A 24,768-nucleotide genomic window follows, 5' to 3' on the forward strand; every position below is an offset into this window, starting at 1 on the left:
GACACACCTGAGAACTAGCACAGGGTAGAGGCATCTGGCTAACCCTTCTTTTCTCACATCTTTTCCTGCCCCCACCTCTCCACCCCCCCTATATCTTACAGTGAAGCACAACCCAAGGGAGTAAAAACCTCCAGGGCATGAAACAAAGAGACCACTGGTGACAAAACAGACACAATACAATCTCTCAGAAGCCTCTTTAACCAAAATACCAGAGACACACACAATAAGGTTTTGTCTTATATATACTTCAGTTATAGAGAAGTATGGTAGTAGAATTGGGGTGTTTAGTCAGTATTAGGATGTTATGAATTCAGAAAGATTTGAGACTAAGGCATCAGATATCAAATTGACAGATAATGAACAATTTTCACTTAAAGACTTCACTTTTTCCAACCCTAATGATCAAGAAATACTATCACTCCTTCTAACATTGTATGTTCACTTTACTTCAAAAAAAAAAAAAAAAACCTTTTTTAGGGTTTTTTAGGGGCACCTGGGTGGCTTAGTTAAGCATCTGATTCTTGATTTCAGCTCAGATTGTGATCTGAGCAATGTGAGAATAAGCCCTGTGTCAGGCTCCATGCCAGGAGCCTTAAGATTCTCTCTCTTTCTCTCCGTCTCTCTCTCCCTCTGTCCTTCCCTCTCTCTCTTTCTCTCTAATAAAAATTTAAAAATTTAAAGACATTTTTAAAAAAATCGCTCCTGAGAAAACAGTCCTAAGAAAACAAAATCAACACACTACAAAAAAAAAAAAAAAAAAAAAAAAAAAAAAAGGAAGCAAGTAGAGTCTAAAAAATAGTGAAGGCCTCAATCCATCACAGCAAGGCTCTAAACATTATCTCAGAGTCCATCTTAGAACTCAGAAGGAGGGGGTGCCTTGGTGGCTCAGTTGGCTAAGCATCCCACTCTTGGTTTCAGCTCAGGTCATGGTCTCAGGTGAGATCAAGTCCTGCATCTGGCTTCTCACTCAGCCAGGAGTCTGCTGAGGATTTTCTCTTCCTCCTTCTCTGCCCTTCTCCCCACTTGTGTGCTTGCTCATTCTCTCTCTCTCTCTCTCTCAAATAAATAAATTAATTAAATTAAATAAAAACAGGATTAAGAGACAGTTGTCTTGGGGATAAATAGTACTCACTTATTAAAAGAGAAAAAAAGAGACTTTCCAACAAAGTCACTGTGATTTAGGCACCTGGTTTGTCAATACGGGCTGGCTTCACCATTAAGGTTTACTGGTGATCATTTTCCATGACTAAATAAATGAAATCTGTCGTTTCAACAATCTGATGAAAATATATTTAAATACAGTTCATATTATACTTTATATACCAATTTTACATAACATATTTACATATATTTTAAGTACACAGTATAAAACTCAAACATCTTCCCAGATACAAATTTAAAATGCAAAGGTGTATTTAAATGATTATTTCAACTTCCAAAAACATTTCCGAGTATATTAGTTTAAATAAGGTTCAGTCTCACGTTAGCAAGGCTACATTTCCTCTTATTCAAAATCTAATCTAGGTATTGCTATGAAAGTATTTTGTAGATGTGATTAACATCAGAAGACTCTGGGTAAGAGAGATATATTATCCTCAATAATCTGGGTGGGCCTCATCTAATCAGCTGAAAGCCCTCGTGAGCAAAATTACATTCCTCTGAGGAAAAAATTCCAATAACTAGCCTATTAAGATTTCAGGCTTGCCTGACTAGCCTCCACAATCATATAAACCAATTACTTGCAATAAATCTCTTTATATATTTATATAAACCAGTTAGAGATTATAAATGTTTGAGTATGTGCATAGGAGATTATATGTATGTGTATGTGTGTGTGCATGTGTGTTGGTAAAGTCTTTTTACTGTGCTTCTCAGAAAATGAGACCATGAAGGACTCTAATGACTGGTTAACAAACCTCTTCCAAGACTGGTGGTTTCAAATTCTCTGCTTTCAGCAAAACTGAAGGAGGGCCTAATTAAATTGTCAGCTGCTAAATCATTAAAAATCACTTTTGGTAAAAACTGTTATATGATTTTTCATATACAACTCAGAAGAACAAAGAAAGATACACTTATAAACTCTGAGGACAGAAATTTCTGGGGCTTTGTTCACTGCTTATCACCGGAGCTTGGAAGGGTGTTCAGAACATAATAGGAGCACAAAATGATAAATGAATGAGCAAAACTCCACCATTCTCATCTGCTTACATAAATGAAAACATTTTGTCAAAAGCTTCAACCATAAACCCAAAAATCAGGAATCCCTGGGTGGCTCAGTGGTTTGGCTCCTGCCTTTGGCCCAGGGTGTGATCCTGGAGTCCCGGGATCGAGTCCCACATCGGGCTCCTTGCATGGAGCCTGCTTCTCTCTCTGTGCCTCTGCCTCTCTCTGTGTGTGTCTCTCATGAATAAATAAATAAAAATATTTATTAAAAAAATAAAAATAAACCCAAAAATCAGGAAGAGAAAATGACAAACCCTATCTCATTCAAGCAATGAGTTACATTAATACAAGGATTCATTAACTAATCGAGAGTAAAAGGAAACCCCATCTATCTCATTAAGAGATGATTTCCAGTAAAAATGTATCTTTATGTTTAGCGATTATCATATTTTTAAAGATTTATTTGAGAAGGAGAGTATGCAGTGGGAAGGGGTGGCAGAGGAAGAGAGAGAATCCCAAACAAGACTCCCTGCTGAGCACAGAGCCAGATGCAGGGCTGGATCTCACGACCCTGAGATCATGACCTGAGCTGAAGTCAAGAGTCAGACACTGGGGAATCCCTGGGTGGCTCAGTGTTTTAGCGCCTGCTTTCAGCCTAAGGTGTGATCCTGGAGACCTGGGATCATGTCCCATATCAGGCTCCCTCCCTGCATGGAGCCTGCTTCTCCCTCTGCCTATGTCTCTGCCTCTCTCATTCTGTGTCTCTCATGAATAAATAAATAAAATCTTAAAAAAAAAAAAAAAAAAGACTCAGACACTTAATCAACTGAGTCACCCAGGTGCTCCAATAATTACTGTTTTTTCTAATAAAGCATGTTCTATTCTATAATTAATTGAAAAATTCTCAAGACTCTGGGCCTTATGGACTCAGGAAATACAAAATGTTTTTTATTTTAATTTACTTATACATTTTTGTTTCAGAGAGTGATATGACGAATAAAACTTGTAAGCATGGGGCACCTAGGTGACTTAGTCAGTTAAGCGTCCGACTTGATTCCACCTCAGGTCATGATCTCAGAATCGTGAGACTGAGCCTCAGGTTGAACTCCATGCTGGGCATGGAACCAGCTTAAGATTCTCTTTCTCCCTCTCCTCTCCCTACTCCCAACCCCACTCACATACTCACTCTCTAAAAACAAAACAAAACAAAACAAAAAAACCCTCCCTAGCATAAAGTACATTAGGCTGAAATTCTGTGGAGAAAGCAAAATGGAAAGGAGCTCAAGGAGAAAAAAGATCCCATAAAACTTCAAACTGTAGAGTAGAATTTGTTCTTCCTTTCCTTAACCTGTGATGGTAGGCAAATTGTTACAGTATTTCTTTCCCACCAGAACACTTTAAAGTGTGATATAATTTATTTTTAAATGTCACTATTTACAACATGCAAATATTACATCTTTGCAACTATTTTAATTTTTGTTAAGTAAGCTCTATGCATAATGTGAAGCTTGAACTCAAGACCCAGAGATCAAGTCACATGCTCCACTAACAGAGCCAGCCAGGTACCCCCACAACTATTTGAGTTTTTGATGAAAAACTTTAGAGGTCAATTTTATCATTTTTTTTTAATTTTTTGAGTATAGTTGACATACAATGGTACATTAGTTCAGGTTGACAATATAGTGATTTGACAAGTTTATACATTATGCTGTGCTCACCTTAAGTGTAGTTATCATCTATTACCATACAACCTATTACAACTCCATTCCTTATGCTTTTATTCCTAGGACATATTCATTCCATAACTAGAAGCCTGTATCTCCCACTCCCCTTCACTCATTTTACCCATCTCCCCCCCGACCCCTTTCTGATAACCAGTTTGTTTCTCTGTATTTATAAGCCTGATTCTACTTATTGTTTATTCATTTGTTCTTTAGATTTCACGAGTGATGGGATCCCTGGGTGGCGCAGCAGTTTGGCACCTGCCTTTGGCCCAGGGCGCGATCCTGGAGACCTGGGATCGAATCCCATGTCGGGCTCCCGGTGCATGGAGTCTGCTTCTCCCACTGCCTATGTCTCTGCCTCTCTCTCTCTCTCTGTGTGACTATCATAAATAAATAAAAATTTTAAAAAAAAATTTAAAAAAAAAAGATTTCACGAGTGAAACCATATGGTATTTGTCTTTCTCTGACATTTCACTTAGCATAATAAATAAATGGCTCCATCCATGTTGTCACAAATGACATGATCTCACCCTTTTACATGGCTGCATAACATTCCAATGTGTGTGTGTGTTTACTACATCTTCCTTATCCATTCATTTATCAATGGACACTGGGCTGCTTCCCTGTCTTGGCTATTGTAAATTATGCTGCAATAAACACAGGGGTGCATATATATCTCTTTCAATTAGTGTTTTTGTTTTCTTTGGATAAATAGGCAATAGTATAATTACTGGATAATAGGGATTTCTATTTTTAATTTTTGAGGAAACTCCATAACATTTTCCACAGTGATGCACGGACTTATATTCCTACCAACAGTAAACCAATTTAAATGTCAACTTTAAATGTATAAGACAGGGCAGCCCAGGTGGCTCAGAGGTTTAGCACCACCTTCAGCCCAGGGCGTGATCCTGGAGACCTGGGATCGAGTCCCACGTCGGGCTCCCTGCATGGAGCCTGCTTCTCCCTCTGCCTGTGCCTCTGCCTCTCTCTCTGTCTCTGTGTCTCTCATGAATAAATAAATAAAAATTTTTAAAAAAAATTCCAGCTATGTGATTTAAAGAGATAGGACACTCTAGAAAAAGACTAAAGATAAAAGGAAATAAATGTATTAACTAGACAAATATTAACAACAACAAAAATGGGAATAGCAATAGCATAAAAACAAAAACAAAAACCCAGAATTCATAGCAAAAAGCCATCAGAGCAAGAACTTTCCTATTATTTTTAAAAAGAATTCATTTTGGAGGGGTGCCTGGCTGGTGCAGCATGACACTCTTGACCATGGGTCATGAGTTCAACTCCAATACTGGGTGTAAAAATCAATCAAACAAACTTAAAACCAAAAACTGTTAAAATGTAAGGCAAAATGGATTTATATACCGAACATAAGTAACCAGTAGATTAGTAATGGACAGGTCAAACAAAGTCTATTCATGTAAATAAATATTAGGTTTAAAAAAAGGAAGTGTAAAGAGGAAAGTTTGGGCTGAAATTTCAGTTGGGGTCTGAAGTGGGGAAAGAAGCAAAGAGTAAAGGAAATGAGACTGCTGATTAATTGTTGAAGCAAGGGGATGGTTATAAATGGAAGTTCATCGTGCTCTTCTACATTCCTGTTATTTGAAAAAAAACAAGACTATTCAGAAGTGAAGTGACACCTACACAGCAAAACCTATGGAAGACAGGAGATGATCACAGGCCCTCAATGAAAAATAGGTAACCTTAAGAGCGTTTATTAGAGGGGCGCATGGCTGGCTCAGTCAGGAGTGCATGCAATGCTTGATCTCAGAGTTGTGAGTTCGAGCCCCATATTAGGTGTAGTTTACTTTAAAAAATATACTCAATTTAAACAAGGATTTACTAGAAAACAAGAAAGAAAACAAATGAACCCTTTCTTTCTCCTCACTCTTTCTCTTCCTCTTGGTATATAACAGAATCACTTTGCCAAGGTCCAGATGAAATTGTATTAGGATTTTGACTGGGATTTCATTAACTTTATGGACATGAGAAAAACATTTACAACACTGAATAATATTTTAAAGAACCAGCTACTCATTTCATAATCTCTATATTTTCCCCTATTTCAGTAATTGTTGCTTTTATATGTAATCCCTTTCTTCTTTTGGATTTTTTTCTCTTCTATCTTGAATGTCCGTCTTTAATAATTACTTGAAGTCATTTTTTTAAGGTTTGCTTTGAAGTCTTTAAATTTTCTTTTGAGTGTCACTGTGGCCTCATGCTCCATGTTTTTAAGACATAGTACTTTTATTGTCAATCATTTTGGAATCATTTGCAATTGAAGATTTTAATATTTATCTTTTTTATTTTAGAAAGAGAGTAAGTATGTATGCAAGCAGGGGGAGGAGGAGAGGCAGATGGAGAAAGAATCTCAAGCAGATTCCCTGCTGAGTGAAGACCAGGACAAGTGACTGGGTCCCAGGACCCTGAAATCATGACCTGAGCTGAAGAAGAGTCAAGACAAAACCAAATGAGCTACCTAGGTGTCTCACAACTAAAGACTTTATTGCTTTTAGCACAAAAGCTCTTATAATCCTGTTTTTTAAATTTCTAAATTGGATACTAACCTGGCTTGTTACCTTTTATAGTTAATTATTTACTTTGCTGCCTAGTAGACAGAATGTTACTTGTGCATTCCTGCTTTTGGTACTTGTTAAAGGTTTTCTTTGTGCCTCCTTTATAGATGAATGTTATGAATAACAGTCTATCTTTTAGCAAGAGAACTTATCCCACTCACATTTTTGCCATTTGATATGTTTGGCCTCATTCTAAGCCACCTTATATTTACCTTATTGTTCTTTTTCCCTTTTCTCTTGAGTTGGGGTCTATTTGGGACCATTTTAATTGATCTATTAATCTAGTAACACAAGTGAAATAAAATCAAATAATTTATCTCTATCCTTCTATTGATTATCCTTAAACTAAGATACAGTTAATATGGTGAACTATCAAACATAATTGAACAATACCTATTATCTTCCCCTTCCCCCAAATATCAGACTTTTGTAACACATACACTTCCCTGCCCTATTTCTAATGCTCTGATAATAAGAACCTTTGCTTTAAAGATTTATTTACTTAAAGAGAGTGTGAGCAAGTGGGGGGGAGGGGACAGAAGGAGAGAATCTCAAGCAGATGTATGCAGGGCTCACTCCCATGATCCATGAGATCATGACCTGAGCCAAAACCAATGATTTAAATGACTGAGCCACCCAGGTGCCCTGATAATACGAACTTTTATTCCTAAATTATTTATATCATATTTTATATATTGAAAAATACCTTTATTTGATTGCTCATACTGTTACTGAATTCTCAACTTAAGATAACTTGCTCTTGGGAATCCCTGGGTGGCTCAGTGGTTTAGCGCCTGCCTTTGGCCCAGGGCGTGATTCTGGAGTCCCGGGATCAAGTCGCACATCAGGCTCCTTGAATGGAGCCTGCTTCTCCCTCTGCCTGTGTCTCTACCTCTCTCTCTCTCTCTCTCTCTGTGTCTTTCATGAATAAATAAAATCTTAAAAAAATAATAATAACAATAACTTGCTCTTTAGGACGCCTGGGTGGCACAGCAGTTGAGTATCTGCCTTTGGCTCAGGTCGTGATGCCAGGGTCCTGGGATCGAGTCCCACAATGGGCTCCGCACAGGGAGCCTGCTTCTCTCTCTGCCTCTATCTCTCATGAATAAATAAATAAAATCTTTAAAAATAATAATAATTTGCTCTTCTACTAAGAAATATGACCCTCATTCCTTTACTGGTAACTTTCTAATAACTTAACAGGATCCTCAGTTTTTCTTTGGTGTTTTGAAATAAAGATTCTGTCTTTTTTCATCCAATCTAAAGATTCCTGTCCTTTAATTCTAGGGAAATGTTATTTTTAATAATTCCTTCCCGTCATTTATTTTCATTATTTAAATCCATCAATGTCTTTATCATTCAGCCATCCTAGTCATTCTTTTATTTCAACATGCATTTTTAACATACCAAAACACTTTCCTATTCTGATTGTTCATTTATACCTGTATTTTGTAGGATCATTATCTATCTGCATAAATTTATATAAACATAAGAATTCACACATAAATGTCTATAAATTTTTACTTTTCATAAATGTTCCAAAACTGGGGCTAGGGGCACCTGAGTGGCTCAGCTGGTTAAGTGTCTTGACTTTGGCTTGGGCAACGATCTTGGGGTTCTAGGATGGAGCCCGATGTCAGGCTTCCCATTCAGCAGGGAGTCTGCTTCTCCCTCTGAACCTCACTCATGCTCTCTCTCTCTCTTTCTCTTTAATAAATAAAAAAATAAAATCTTTAAAAAAATACAAACTGGGGCCATAACTTACATATTTATCTCATTATTTAATTCAACCATATTGTGTCATCTGTTTATGTTGATACATACATGTAAATCTATTTTCTTTTCTTTTCTTTTTTTTTTTTTAAATTTTTATTTATTTATGATAGTCACAGAGAGAGAGACAGAGAGGCAGAGACACAGGCGGAGGAAGAAGCAGGCCCCATGCACCGGGAACCCGATGCGGGATTCGATCCCGGGTCTCCAGGATCGCGCCCTGGGCCAAAGGCAGGCGCCAAACCGCTGCGCCACCCAGGGATCCCTCTATTTTCATTTAAATGGCTGAAAGGCATTCCAGAATATGTGCAGTAAACAAAGTTTGCTTAGTTCAGTACCCTATTGCTCGACACTTAGGTGTCTATTTTTTGCTATTACAAAGTCCATTTCCTTGTGTACTTGTCTATGATTAGTACCCAGTAATGGAAATAGTGAGTTTTAATTTTACTAGGTATTCAAAAATTCTCCCTTAAATTCTAGGTCAAGACAGTATCAATCTTAGTGCAATATAAATAACTTTAATTTTTTTATTGACTCAGCAGTTGAGTGTCTGCCTTTGGCTCAGGGTGTAATCCCAGAGTCCTGGGATCGAGTCTCACATCAGGCTCCCTGCATGGAGCCTGTTTCTCCTCCCTCTGCCTGTGTTTCTGCCTCGCTCTGTGTGTCTCTCATGAACAAATAAAATATTTTTTTGAATAAATAAAATTTTTTTAAAAAGCCGTTTAAAATATATAGTACAATTTTCACAATAAAACAAAACAAAAAACAATCCCAAGATCAAGAGTTGCATGCTCTACCCCCTAAGCCAACAAGGCTCCCCAAGAAATTTTTTTTTAATTTGTGCATACCAAGTAACTTCCACGTTCCCAGCCTTATGGTGGACGTTAGCACATATATTCAGTACAAGAAAGACATAGTTTTTATTTTCCTATGATAATGAGTTTAGTGCAGTGGTTTTCAGTGGGTACTAGGCTACAACCTAAGGAGTCCTTTGGAAATGTGGGTCTGGGGGAAGGGAGGTGTGAAGACACCACAGTGGGATGGAATGGTACAAAGATTTCATATATAAAAGAATGCTAGACATCAAATTCAACAACAACAACAAAATAAATGGGCAGAGGACTCAAATAGACATTTTTCAAAAGAAGACATACAGATGGCTAACAGACAAATGAAAATATGCTCAACATCACTCATCATCAGGAGATACAAAGCAAAACTACAATGAGATACCACCTCACACCTGTCAGAATGGCTAGTATCAAAAAGACAAAAAGTAACAAGTGTTGGCAAAGATGTGGAGAAAAGGGAACTGTCATGCACCACTGGTGGGAATGTAATTTGGTGCAGCCACTGTGGAAAACAGTATGGAGGCTCCTCAACAAATTAAAAATAGAAATATAAAAAATAATAATAATAAAAATAAAAAAAATAAAAATAGAAATATATATGATCTGGGACACCTGGGTGGCTCAATGGTTGAGTGTCTGTCTTTGGCTCAGGGGATGATCCCAGAGTCCCAGGATCAAGTCTCGCATCGGACTCCCCACAGGGAACCTGCTTCTCCTTCTGCCTGTGTCTCTGCCTCACTCTCTCTCTCTCTGTGTCTCTCATTAATAAATATATAAATCTTAAATACATATATATATATATATATATACACACACACATACATATGATCTAATAATTCCACTACTGGGTACTTACTACCCCTAAAAAGAAAAATACTAACTCAAAGAGAGATATACACCCCTATGCTTAACTGCAGGATTATTTATGATAGCCAAATTATGGAAACAGCCCAAGTGTCTATTGATAGATGAATGGATAAAGATACAGCATGCGTGCATGTATACACACACACACACACACACACACAGAAATATTACACAGCCATAACAAAGAATGAAATTAAAAAAAAACAAAGAATGAAATCTTGCTTTGTGACAACATGGGTTGAGTAGGGGGCATTATACTAAGTGAAATGACAAACACCATACAATTTTACTCACACGTGCAATCTCAAAAGCAAAACAAAATGAACAAAAAAACAGACTCATAAATAGAAAGAGCTAGTGGTTGTCAGTATGGGACAATGGGCTAAATAGGTGAAGGGGATTAAGAACTACAAACTTAACAGTTATAAAATAAATAAGTCACAGACCTAAAAAGTAGAGCATAGTCAATAATATTATAATAACACTGTATGGTCATAGATGGCAACTATACTTATCATGATGAGCATTACATAATGTAAAGCTCTGTTGAATCACTAAGTTGTACATGTGAAACTAAAAAAAAAAAAAAAAAGAAAGAAAGAAAAGGATGCTAGACAACCTATATACAGTATATAGCAGAAGGCAGTCCAGTACCAGAGAACTGATTCACATGATTTTCAATGTCCCTCTGACCATTTATACAAGTGAAAAACATGATTCTGTTACTGGAAACTAAAGTTAATCCCATTTTATATAAGAGAACAGAAATATTTGGATGTGGTTTTAATAAAACTGCATTCTAGGAAGGCAGCTATCATATAAAAAGAGAAAATTCTACTTTGTTTTGTTCAGAATTTACCAAGAGCACCATTCTGAAAAGTCTCAATAAATATTAGAGTTCCCTAATATAACATTTCAGTCTAATCTGTGACTACTGCATTGCTAGCAATTTCATGAGTACACGTAGACGTTTCACAACTTCATTATGTCTTCCACTATAGTCATGCCCCAGAATTTACAAATATTGAAATATAGTATAAATGATATTATATTATGTATTGTATTATATATTATCCCATTATAATTTTTTTTATTTTATACTTCAGTTAGAACATAATGAGTTTTAGTTTTGTCTTTTACATAAGTTATATTGTCGATGAATTTCATTTCAGAATAAAAAAGAGGGCATTTTTCCTAACTTGTGCTCACTGTGGCCAAAAATTAAGTATGAGGAAAATATTCAGCATAAGGCATCAGTGCAAGATCATTTAATCTGTCAAAAGAAAATGAGGTTTACTTAAAGAAAACTAATAGTTCATTAAATACTTTTAGTAGGCAGTGATAAGCTTTGACAATGATCTTAAATTGTCTTGAAATTACACAAAATCAGAAAATCCATTATGATCCTGTACCAGTTAACTACTGCAGAGTTATGAATCACTCCAAAACTTAATTGCACAAACAAGAACTATTATATTTTGTTCACAAGTTCAGTGGGTAAGGAATTCAGCACAGCACAGCAATCTTGCCTTTGCTTCACAATGACCAGGGCTTTAAGAGGAACTCAAATGGCTGAGAGGATCAGTTGGTGGTTCCTTCAGTCACATGTGTGGCACCTGGACTCTCAGCTAGTGCTGTCAACCATGGCACCTAAACATGGCCTCTCTATGTGACTTGGCCATCTTACTGTATGGTGGCTGAATTCCCCAGTAAGAATATCTTGAGAGCAAACATTCCAAGAGAACCAAGCAGAAGCTGCATAGCCTTTTATACCCTAGCCTTGGGAGTCACACAGCATTACTTCCACTATACTGTACTGATCACAACAAACTCGACTCCATCTAACAATGGAAGGAATGTCAAAGCACTTGGGCACCATATTTTAAAACCACGGCAGTTTGGGATCCCTGGGTGGCGCAGCGGTTTGGCGCCTGCCTTTGGCCCAGGGCGCGATCCTGGAGACCCGGGATCGAATCCCACGTCGGGCTCCCGGTGCATGGAGCCTGCTTCTCCCTCTGCCTGTGTCTCTGCTTCTCTCTCTCTCTCACTGTGTGCCTATCATAAATAAATAAAATTAAAAAAAAAAAAAAAAAAAACCACGGCAGTTTGTTTTCACCAACCAAGATGCTAAAAAATAACTAGCAGCCTGGCTGTTCTTCAGATTTGTTCCCCTGCTAAAAATTTAAAGCTACAAACATCTGTATAAGCAAATATAATGAACAAGACACACGAAGACTTGAAAGATGATCAAGACCAGATTCCCAACATTAAAGAACAGTGAGCACTGAGAATATACAAACTGTGTGCTAAGGCCAGCAAAGGACAGAGCAGATGTATTCAAAACAATCAATTTCAGTACCTTTTTTTTTAAGATTTTATTTACCCATTCATGAGAGACCGAGAAAGAAGGAAGCAGAGACAGAGGGAGAAACAGAATTCCCTCAGAGTGGGGAGCTCCATATAGAACTCGATCCCAAGACCCCGGTATCACAACATGAGCCAAAGGCAGGTGCTTAACCGAGCCACCCAGGTACCCTGATTTTAGTACTTTAAAGTAACAACTGTAATTACCAGTTACAAGTCTTTTAAAGGAGGTACCAAGGGGCACCTCAATAGCTCAGTCAGTTGAGTGTCCAACTCTTGATTTTGGCTCAGGTCATAATCTTGGAGCCCTGGGACTGAGCCCTAAATAGGGCTTGCCTCCAGTGGGGAATCTGCTCCAGATCCTCTCTCCCTCTGCCCCTCCCCAACTCACTGTCTCTCCAAAATAAATGAATAAATCTTTAAAAAAAATAAATAAGGGATCCCTGGGTGGCGCAGCGGTTTAGCGCCTGCCTTTGGCCCAGGGCGCGATCCTGGAGACCTGGGATCAAATCCTACGTCGGGCTCCCGGTGCATGGAGCCTGCTTCTCCCTCTGCCTGTGTCTCTGCCTCTCTCACTCTCTCTCTCTCTCTCTCTCTGTGTGTGTGTGACTATCATAAAATAAAATAAAATAAATAAAATGAAATGAAATAAAATAAAATAAAAATAAAATAATAATAAATAAATAAATAAATAAATAAATAAATAAATAAATAAATAAATAAATAAAAGGGGCATCTGGGTGGCTCAGTTGGTTAAGCCTCTGCTTTCAACTCAGGTCATAATCTCAGGGTCCTGGGATCAAGGCCTGAGTCGAGCTCCCTGCTCAAATGAGTGGGGGAGAGAGAGACAGAGTCAGAGAAAATGAGTGGGGTAGGGAGGGGTAGAGGGAGAAGCAGACTCCCCACTGTGCAGAGAGCCAGATGCTGGGTTCAATCCCAGGACCCCGATATCATAACTTGAGCTAAAGGCAGCTGTTTAACCAACTGAGCCACCTAGGTGCCCCTAAATAAAAATCTTTAAAGGGATGCCTGGGTGGTTCAGCGGTTGAGCATCTGCCTTTGACTCAGGACGTGATCCTGGAGTCCCTGGATCGAGTCCCGCATCGGGTTCCCTGCATGGAGCCTGCTTCTCCCTCTGCCTGTGTCTCTCTGCCTCTCTCTGTGTCTCTCATGAATAAATAAAATCTTAAAAAAAAAAAAAAATCTTTAAAATATGAGACGCCTGGGTGGCTCAGCAGTTGAGCATCTGCCTTTGGCTCAGGGTGTGATCCCAGAGTTCCAGGATCGAGTCCCACCTCAGGTTCCTTGTGCGGAGCCTGCTTTGCTCCTGTCTCTGCCTCTGTGTGTCTCATGAATAAGTAAATAAAATATTTTAAAAAAAAATCCTTAAAATAAAAGAGATACCAATTATTTTATAAAATCCCATTTAAGTCCAAAAATCCTATAAAATACAATAAACATTCTATATCTTTTTAATAATTATAAATCATGTACTACCTAAATCTTAAAAAAAGTAAAATTCCCAATATGCCCTTTGACACCAAAACATTTTATAAGAACATAATGACTCAGACCAGGATACGATATAAGACCTGGATATAGGGCAGCCCCAGTGGTCCAGCGGTTTAGCGCTGCCTTTGGCCAGGGCGTGATCCTGGGAATCCAGGATCGAGTCCCAGGTCGGGCTCCCTGCATGAGCCTGCTTCTCCCTCTGCCTGTCTCTCTGCCTCTCTCTGTGTGTCTCTCATGAATAAATAAATGGAATCTTTAAAAAAAAAAAAAAAGGCCTGGATATAGAAGTCACTTCACTTTTTACCTATAACAAATCATAACCTAATTGATTAATAATATTGCCACATACTAAAATGTCTTACTACTTAAAATTTTAAGATCAAGTGTTCCTAGCTGGCTCAGTTGGAAGAGCATGTGACTTGGTCTCAGAATTGTAAGTTCAAGTCCCACACTGGGTGTAGAGTTTACAAAAAAATTGTTAATTAATTAACTTAAAAGAAAAATGTCACACACAAAAAAAGAAGAAGAATGTCAGTACTACTTTCTGATTCTACTCAAAATAACACAAAAATGCCAGAATTATCAATAACTTAGTAAACAATAATATGAACAGGACTTAAGGTAGGCAGGATCAGTCTCTCCTCAATTCTCTACAGGAGTTAATTCTGGTTTTATAATTCTGAGTAGGAATAAATAAATCTTCCCATCTTCTTTCCTTTTTTCCTTCCACAAAGCTCCAAGTGTGTGCATGTTGTAGTGGAAACAGTGGCAAAAGAATGAACACTGTCAGAAAATAATTATTCTCACTCATCTCATTCTGCCTATGTCCCAACTTTAGCCCACAGTAAGTGACACAATAACTTAAAAATTGGGAAGAAAATTCTAAGGAAAGAAGAGACCTGTAAGTATAGAAAACACTTTACCTTTTGCCTAACAGGTTAAATACAGAGGAAGGTGAAACAAAATTTAATTTTCTAAAGCTTTATATTTTTTACTTAAAATTAAAATCTTTAAAAAGAAAAAAGGGTTGGGAGGGGCATCTGGCTGGATCAGTTCAATAAAGCATGCGACTCTTGATCTTGGGCTTGTGAGTTTGAGCCCCACACTGGTTATAGAGATAGCTTGAAAAAAATTTTTTTTCTTTTTTTTTTTAGAGAGAGAGAGAGAGAGATCACAATAGCGGGGGGGGAAATGGGGCAGAGGGAGAAGAGAAAGAATCTTAAGCAGGCTCCACGCTGAATGTGGAGCTTCATCTGGGGCTCAATTGCACAACCCTGAGATCAAACCTGAGCCGAAATCAAGAGCTGGGTGCTTATCTAACTGAGCCACCCAGGCTCCCCTTAAAAACCCAAACTATTTAAATAAATAAATGAATAAAAGCCAAAGCTTTACATTTTAGGAATCACAATATAAAAGTATACAATGTCGGGCAGCCCTGGTGGCACAGCGGTTTAGCGCCGCCTGCAGCCAAGGGCGTGATCCTGGAGACCCTGGATCGAGTCCCACGTCAGGCTCTCTGCGTGGAGCCTGCTTCTCCCTCTGCCTGTGTCTCTGCCTCTCTCTCTCTCCACATCTCTATGAATAAATAAAATAAAATCTTTAAAAATAATAATAATAAAATAAAAGTATACAATGTCAAAAAATATCTAAAACATGTAAAGGGCCATACAGAGTAGTGACAAAATCATTTTTTAAAATTTCATCAGTCCTGAGAATCATGCCCATCTGAAACTGGCATCTTTTCTTTAAGCCAAAATTCCATTTCTAATAGATTAAGAGAATCAAGATTGCTTTTAAAAACAAAGTATGGGGCCATCTGGGTGGCTCAGTTGGTTGTCTGCCTTTGGCTCAGGTCAAGATCCCAGGGTCCTGGGATGGTGCCCCTCGTCAGGCCCCTTGCACAGCAGGGAGGGTGCTTCTCCCTCTCCCTATGCCTACCGTTCCCCCAGCTTGTGCTCTGTCAAATAAATAAATAAAATCTTTTAAATAAATAAATACATACTTACATACATACAAAGCATAGGGGCACCTGGTTGGCTCAGTTAAGCATCTGCCTTTGGCTCAGGTCATGATCCCATGATCCTGGGATCCATCGAGCCCCATGTCAGGCTCTTGGCATTACTAAGATCATTTCAAAATGACTCAAGAGCCAAATCAAACAAGCCCTCTGGCTAAAAGTGGAACAACTTTTGAGTTTCGGTAAGGACAATAATTGAGGAATGCCTGGGTGGCTCAGTCCAGTAAGTGTCCACCTTCACCTCAGGTCATGGTCCTGGGGTCCTGGAATCGAGCCCTGCATAAGGGGGCTAGCTCCCTGCTCAGTGACGAGTCTGCTTCTCCTTCTCCCTCTGCCCCTCACCTTGCTTGTGCTCTCTCTCCTGCACTCTCCCTCTCTCAAATAAATAAATAAAATCTTTAAAAAATGGATAAAGAAAGGATAACTGATAATAAATATGAAATATGTCCAAATCCTTGAGTTCATAATGAAACTGATCTTTGGAGTATGCCAGGAACTATCTCATTATCTTTGAAAGCCGGTAAGAACTAAAAAAAGGAAAAATCACATCAAGACTTTAACCTTCCTGAACCTAAAGATTAACTTGATAGCTGACATAGGGAATATTCTGGTCATAAAAATAGTCTACCCAGTAAATGAGGCGATAATAGAACTAAAAGCATAATTTTCACAACTTTAATGAGCTAAAAATCAAGGCAATCATCAATCAACAATGATAACATTACAAAAAGACAGCTTAAAAATTCTATTTCTAAGAGCACCTGGTTGGCTCAGTCAGTAGAGCATGTGACTCTTAATCTCAGGGTTCTAAGCTTGAGCCCCACATTGGATGTAGAGATCACTAAAAAATAAAATCTTTTTTTAAAAATTCTGTTTTTATTCTTTACTATAAAAGGCATTAGTAGGCAACATTGCAAAATCTGATTGAATCTATAGATTAGTGTACCATCATGCTTGGTTAGATAAGAAACTCCTTGTTTTTTAAAAGATATACCCTGAAGTATCTTTAGGAATTAGGGGAAATGTCTTGAACCTAGTTTCAAATGGCTCAAGACACTAATAAGTACATAGATATAATAGAGCAAACAGAATAAACTGTGAACATTTTGGGAATCTGGATGAAGAGCATATGAGATTTCTTGGTACTCTTTTTAATAATTTTTCTGTAAATCTAAAATCAGTTCATATTAAAATGTTAAGAGAGACAGGCAGCAATACATTATGGATCTCATAGGAGAAGTATACAATACTACCTTATAAAGTAATCTTGTACTCTCTACCTCACCCCCCCTCCCAAAAAACCATGTGGATTTTTAAAAATTTACTGTTTTTTTTTAACCATGTGGATTTAGATCCTCTAGAATCTGAAACTAACTATCCATCTACAGAAAAACCATGGTAAAGAACACAATGGATATGCAATAAACAACTCCAGACCAAAGGAAATTATAGAATGAACAACCAGTTATCTTCAACAAAATATTAAGGGATAAGAGAAAGAGAATATGAATGAATATCTGCACAAAAATTTGTACATGAATGTTCGTAACAGCATTATTTGAAATAAATAGAAAGTGAAACAACCCAAATTGTCCATCAATTGAAGAATAAACAAAATGTATATCCACCCAATGGAATATCATTCAGCTATAAAATGTAATGAAGAAATTCAGGCAATAATATGAAAAAAACTTGAAAACATTATGATAAATCTTAAAAAGTCAGACACACAAATTATTATTATAAGGGGCACCTGACTGGCTCAGTTGGTAGAACATGTGACTCCTAAACTCAGGGTTCTAAATGCAAGCCCCAGGTAGGACATAGAGCTTACTTAAAAAAAAAAAAAAAAAAACTGGGACGCCTGGATGGCTTAGGGATGCCTGGGTGGCTCAGCGGTTGAACATCTGCCTTTGACTCAGGGTGTGATGCCGGGGTCCAGGATCAAATCTTGCATCAAGTTCCTTGCGGAGAGCCTGCTTCTCCCTCTGCCCATGTCTCTGCCTCTCTCTCTCTCTGTGTGTCTCTCATGAATAAATAAATTAAATATTTAAAAAGAAAACAAAAACCCCCATCTGTACATATTATATGATACCGTAATAGGAAATGTCCAGAACAGGCCAATATGTAGAGACAGAAAGTGTATTAGTGGCTTCCAGAGGCTGAGCGGAAGGCGGAATGAGAAGTAATTGGTTTCCTTTTGAGGTGGTGAAAACATTTTGAAACTAGATAGTGTTAATACTTACACAGCTTTGTAAGCGTACTAAAAACCACTCAATTGTGCACTTCAAAAGAATAGATTTTTTGCTATGTGGATTATATATCAGTTAAAAAAAAATAGATGGACAAGGAAAAAAAGAGAGACTTAAGAGTACTACCAACCAATCATAATCTATTATTTGGATCTTGATTTAAACAAACTATAAAAAAGAAAAAAATGTATAAAAGAAAAAACATGAAAACTAAGTAGATATTTGATGATACTGTTTACAGAATCCTAAACGATCAAAGAATGCTAAACTGAGTAGGCTATAGATTGAGAAGAAGGCATTCACGTAGATACTAAGTACCTCCCCAAAATAACTTACTAAATACAAAGGGACACCACCTTGACCAAGTCATCAACCTAATATAACCAATATTAGGACAAATCCAATTATGTGCTTCCTAATACAATGCACTGAGAGGGACACAATAGGACTTCCGTGGCATCCCTACAAAGAAAACATAACCTGGTAAAACAAACAAACAAAAAACCATAATCTGAATATAATCATGAGGAAACATCAGACAAATAAAAATTGAGCCATATTCTACAAAATAACTGGCCTGTTTTCTTCAAAAATGTTAAGGTCAGAAAACAGAAAGACTAAGGAACTGGTTCCATATCAAGGAGACAAGACAATAAAATACAATGAGTCTGGATTTTATTCAAAACAAAGAAAAAATATACATAGCTATAAAGAATGCCACTGGTGCATGAAATCTGATTAAGGCCTATGAATAATGGTTTTGTGTGAATATTAGGTTTCTGACTTGTTTACTATACTGTGATTATATAAAACAATTTTCTTCCTTTTAGAAAAACACAGATGTCTCCAACTTAACTCTCAAATGATTCAGTTTATACATATAAAAAGAATGATAAAGTCAATAGGGCAAAATGTTAATTTGCTGAATCTGGGTAAAGGGTATATGGGAGTTCCCTGTATATGCTTGGCACTTTCTGTAAGTTCAAATGAAGCCCTATCTTTTAGAAATATATACTGAAATATGTACAGATAAAATGGTCAGATGTCTCTAATGAGCTTCAAAATAAGGGGACAAGAAGACTACAGAGGGATTAATTGGCATTTATTCATAACTGTTACAACAAAGTAATGGAAATATCAGGTGAATTATACTAGTCTTTGTACTTTTGAATGTTTGAAATTTTCTGTAATAAAAAGTTTTAAAGGAGTCCATAATGGAAAGGTTTTTAAATGGAGAAACTGAGGCTCAGGAAAATTAAGTGGCAACCACATCCAGGAGTCCAGTTTTAAAATATTTCAAATGTATGACTCTCTCTCCATTAATCCTCCCTTGAAACCTCTTTATATAGCAAGAACTATCCAAGCAATTTTATTTTTCCCACCTGAAATTTTGGTCAATACCAAACAAATACAGTAAGATACTTCTGACCCCACCATATCTAAAAATATAGTTACCTTTGAGAGTAAACTCAATAAATAACAGCAGAAACTGGCAAATGTTGACAGAAGTTATCTACCCAAGAGGTGATATACAAATTGCTGAAGAGATAGAAAAAACAACTGACATTTATTAAGCACCTATCTATGAACTTAGGTCATTTAATTCTCCCATCAATAGTGGCATAATTTTTTCCCTTAATTTTTTCTAATTGTGGTAAAATATATATAATACAAAGTAAAGTGATTTTTTTCAATCCCATTTTACACATGAGGAAAATGGAAATGAGCAAGAAATTTTCCCAAGACAAGCAGCAGCTAGAAAAGTGGAATCTGAACCCAGGTCTTTCTCTAAACTATATGATTGCCATTATATAAATTGACTAACTCTTTTAAATCTCTTAAATTTGGTTTCTAAGAGTCAATACTAAGAGCCTAATCAATTCTGATTTTCTACATCCACAAGCCTAAAATAGCACCAAAATATAGCCCTCCGTGAATAGTCAGCAGATCCCCTAACAACCTTTATACCATACTACTTTTGCAGCAACTTTGGAAGCTATAATAGAAGCTAAATTAAATCCAAAAGTATATGAATTGAGATATTTTATCTTTCTTTTCTTTTTTTTTATTAAAGATTTTATTTATTTGACAGAGAGATTGCAAGACAGCACAAGCAGGGGGAGTGGCAGAGGAAGCAGGAGAAGCAGAATCCCTGCTGGGCAGGGAGCCTGACATGGGGCTCGATCCCAGGACCCTGGGATCATGACCTGAGCCACAGGCAGAGAGACTTAAACCAACTGAGCCACCCAGGCACCCCTTTATCTTTCTTAAGCTTATTTTGTAAATGGTAAATAAAATCCAAATGATTTTGCAGAGCCACTCTAATAACACACTGAATTCATAGATTTTTAGCTACAGTTAAAATAACTGATCAGAGTGATATTTTAAAAAGCAGTATTTTGGTCTCATACAGGAGGGACAATATAAATGTCCTAAATCTATCAATACATAATTTATAAATATTATAGAACTTATATCATCCTTTATTTATATATATGTATACATACACACACACACAAACACATACACACACACACAAAATTTTAAAACACTATTAACTACAAGGGTGCCTCAGTGGCTCAGTGGATTAACCATCCAACTCCTGCTTTCGGCTCACATCATGGTCTCAGGGTCCTGGGATCAAGCTCCAACCTCAGCATGGAGTTGGCTTGGGATTCTCTCTCCCTCTCCCTCTGCCCCTGCCCTGCATCCCACGCACTCTCTCTCTCTCTCCCTCTCTAAAATAAATAAACAAAATCTTAAAAAAAAAAAAAACCACTATGAACTATAGCAGAAAATACAGTAGGAATTTGACTTATGTGACAACCAATCTGCCTGATTAAACCAGTGACACAGTGGTGAAATGATTATCAGGCAGATACAGAACAAATCTGTGTACACAATAGCCTCCCTTACCAAAACACTTAAAAAGCTTGAGGACCCCCAAGACCAGAGCATTACAGATCAGTGCCAAACTGTAAAACACACATACATATGGTTCTAGTCTCATATATTTTGTAGGCTGAAAATGGCTTTCAAAATAAAGTACTTATATTTCATATATTTCTTCTTTCTTAAAATTTAAATCACTTTTTTTTTTTTTTATGATTCTGTTTGTTATTTTAAAAATCAAAGAGGTAGAACACCTGAATGTCCAAGTTGTTGATTGGGGGGAAAACATACAATAAAGATTAAATCCAAAATAAGGGCTCAGAGTTGCTATCTACAGGAGTTCACCATATCTCAATCACTTTGTACTTCTTTTTCTGGCAAATCTTTTTCCATACGTGTCTAAAACTATATACATATAATAATCAAAAGTTTTAAAATTGTAAATATTACCCAGTTGCTTTAGAGGGGAAAAAATATCCTCCAAAATACCAACAAAGTATAAATGTCCTCATATTCAAATCCTTTTAAAACCACCACTGAAAACTACAGATGATAAAACACTGCCCTGATCATCTGCAGAAGCCTACTTGCAAAGAATTCTATTTCAATGTATTGACTAATATACATGTGATGCAACTAAGAAAATATATACTAAAACCAAGTACCACCCAAAAAAATTACTCCCATCTAAACTAAGAGGAAGACAAATGTGAAAGCAAAAAGCTACAGGCAACAAAAAGTATTTTTCCTCCTATCATGAAAAACAAAACCTTAAAACGTTTTTTAATTTTCAAAAAAAAAAAAAAAGACAACTTACTAGCATGCTTGTCTGCAAGCATTATAAGCGTGTTGGAAATATCTCTTCGTCTATAAAAGCACACTACTTTTGCTTCCACGTTGCCAGTTGCAGTCTAAGAAATAAGAAAAATAAAAGTTATTTGTACTGAATAGTAGATTCAAATAGTTTATAAAATAAAACTAAATACAATATAACTGTAAAAACACTCTCATTTATACTGTGCCAACCGCAACTGCAGGATAATCAGAGAGCTAAAAAATTCAAATGAGGATGAGCAGCATTTGCAATGGTTCCAAGTGAAACTGAAATGTCAAACATACAGTAACTTACTAGCATCAATTAAACTAAAGTGATCAGATCACTTTAATGAGCCAGAGAGTGAAATCTGATTAGCCTTGAGAAATTAATCCCCCAAATTTTAAAAGCCACAATTTAACTTATTTAAAACAGTTAAACATATCTCCTCCAAACCCACTCCCAGAAGCATAGGCTGAGTAAAATCATGCTGCTTGCTCTCTCTCCTAAACACTTCCAAAATGTTTGACTGATGGTGAACCTCTGTGAATTTGGGCAGCCATCACCCATTAGAATGGAGCAGACGACTTGGAAAAGCATTCTCCAGCCCAGGTAAATCTATGAATCTGTAATAGTCAATATTCTCAGTAGTAGTTATTTTACATTCACATGTGAAAGTATTAAAAACTCTGAGTTATGAACACTAAAGTTCTTATGTATTTTTGACTCCGGTCTAGAATACAACCAATATTAAGTTAGGTTGTAATTTACAGCAGCTGGGGCTCAGGATCCTACTCTCCTCCTTTCCTTATGAATGCTGAGAACTTTCAAGGTCAATCATTCATTACAAAGTTCCTTCTAAAAACACATGAATAGATTACAGTAAAATCCTACTGTGATTTCCAATTTCAAAAAAATTTGAGAACAAATTTTCAAAATTTCTCTGGGCTTACATATTCGGACATAAAGAAATAATATACATTGCAGTAAATGTGTCGATTTTATGAAATTCAGCAGCAGTATTTTAGAGTGAGAAATAGTCATGGGGAAATATTGCCCCTTTGAATTGAAATCATATTAAATCCTAACCAAAGTGCTTCTATATTTCACAATGCTGTGATCAAATACATCCTCCAGAATTAATGATCCAGCAATCTAATAAATGAACAGGCCAATATTTCTTGTAAATAAAATCTATCAATGCCTACAATTACAAGCTCTTTATCAGTTTTGTCTTAAGACAAAAGCATGTTCAAAACCCAAAGCAAGGGATCCCTGGGTGGCACAGCGGTTTGGCGCCTGCCTTTGGCCCAGGGCGCGATCCTGGAGACCCGGGATCGAATCCCACATCAGGCTCCCGGTGCATGGAGCCTGCTTCTCCCTCTGCCTGTGTCTCTGCCTCTCTCTCTCTGTGACTATCAAAAAAAAAAAAAAAAACCCCAAAGCAAGCATTTAAAGGCATATTTTTTCTGCCTCTCTAGTGAATTCCTCCATTAGGAATACTCTACAAAACTAATTAAATTCTTATTTAAACCTGCTTGAGATGGAGCAACATAGTTCAAAATAGTCTCTTCTGAACGATGCACACACTTGGCTATTGGGTAGTTAATAACTACAGTACTCCCCTTCCTCTATACAAATACACCCTTTCAAGCATGCCTCTAAAGTTAAGCTACTCAAACTGTGGTCCAAGGCCCGGTGTACAACTGTTGCTGTGTAATCAAATGAGAACAGAGACTGAGTGTATGTTAGAGCATTTAGTAGTTAATTTTAATCTATTGAACCTAATAATGAAAAATGAAAGCCTGTGTTTTTATATGTCTATTTTAAATGCCATTTTTCTACTTTTTTTTAATTTTATAAAAGTATCTGAGATAGTGAACATTCTTAAAAATCTTTCACCACAAAAAAAAAAAAAAAAAAAAAAAAAAAAAAATTCACTACAAATAGTTTCACCTCTAAAGACCTAGGTTAGGAGCTCCTGACTGGCTCAGTCAGTAGAGCGTGCAACTCTTGATCTCAGGGCTGTAAATTCAAGCCTCACACTGGATGTAGAGATTACTTAAATATAAAATCTTAAAAGGGGGGCCTGGGTGGCGCACTCAGTTAAGTGGCTGGTTTCAGGGTTGTAAGATCCTGTGTCAAGCTCCAAGTCTGCTGCCAATTGTCTCTCCCTCCGCCCCACCCAAAGACACACGTGCATGCTCTCTCTCTTTATCAAATAAATCTTTAAAATAAAAAAGCAGCCACAATGGACGTTAATTTCTTTGCTGTGTTCTTTTCTCCACTTAGGTTGCAGCCTCTTAAATCCCTATTCTGTGAAGCACAGTTACTAAAACATCCTGTAGCGATAAGGGGCTTTTCTTTAAGCTCTAAATTCATTTTAGTCAACTTCATATTCATGTCTGTTTCTATCCCAGACTTAGAAGTACATTATTAAAACAAAAACAAAACAAAAAAACCAACACACACACACATACTTCCATTTCAGAAAGTCTGTGGTTTGTCTAAAATAAAGAACAAATGAAAGGGATTTTCTGGGATGCCTGGGTGGCTCAGCGGCTGAGCCATCTACCTTTGGTTCATGGTGTGATCCCAGGGTCCTGGGATCAAGTCCCACATCAGAACCCCCGTGGGGAGCCTGCTTCTCCCTCTGCCTGCGTCTCTGCCTCTGTGTGTCTCTCATGAATAAATAAAATTTATTTTATTTGAAGGAAAAGGGACTTTCCTTTCCCAATTTCTGTCTTTATTCCCAAGAGAATCCAAATGGCAGGAGGGGTCTTGGCTTACATGAGGGAATCTCCTGAAATTATGTGCAAATTCTTCTATGTGCAAATTCTTCTATGTGCAAATGTAGATGGAGGCAGAGGGTGTCATCAGACACTCAAATTAGTGACTCCCCTCTCCTCATTCAAAAGCCGCAAGACTCGAAACAGTAAAATGAA

The 24,768-nt window shown here is 37.1% G+C and overlaps 1 protein-coding gene across 24 annotated transcripts in view; it reads right to left on the reverse strand.

Annotated features, from left to right (window-relative positions):
* MTA3 (metastasis associated 1 family member 3) overlaps positions 1-24,768 on the reverse strand; it is a 220,688-nt gene that overhangs the window by 138,782 nt on the left and 57,138 nt on the right. For all 24 annotated transcript variants that reach the window (XR_012003145.1, XR_012003151.1, XR_012003144.1 and 21 more), the window contains one exon: positions 21,827-21,920. Coding sequence is in view for 14 of the 24 variants with exons in the window: in XM_072767199.1 (XP_072623300.1) it covers positions 21,827-21,920 (94 nt within the window). In the remaining 10 variants the exon portion in view is untranslated. The remainder of the gene's footprint in view (positions 1-21,826; positions 21,921-24,768) is intronic.

This window comes from Vulpes vulpes, chromosome 8 (genome assembly GCF_048418805.1).
Source record: "Vulpes vulpes isolate BD-2025 chromosome 8, VulVul3, whole genome shotgun sequence".
Taxonomy (NCBI): Eukaryota; Metazoa; Chordata; class Mammalia; order Carnivora; family Canidae; genus Vulpes; species Vulpes vulpes.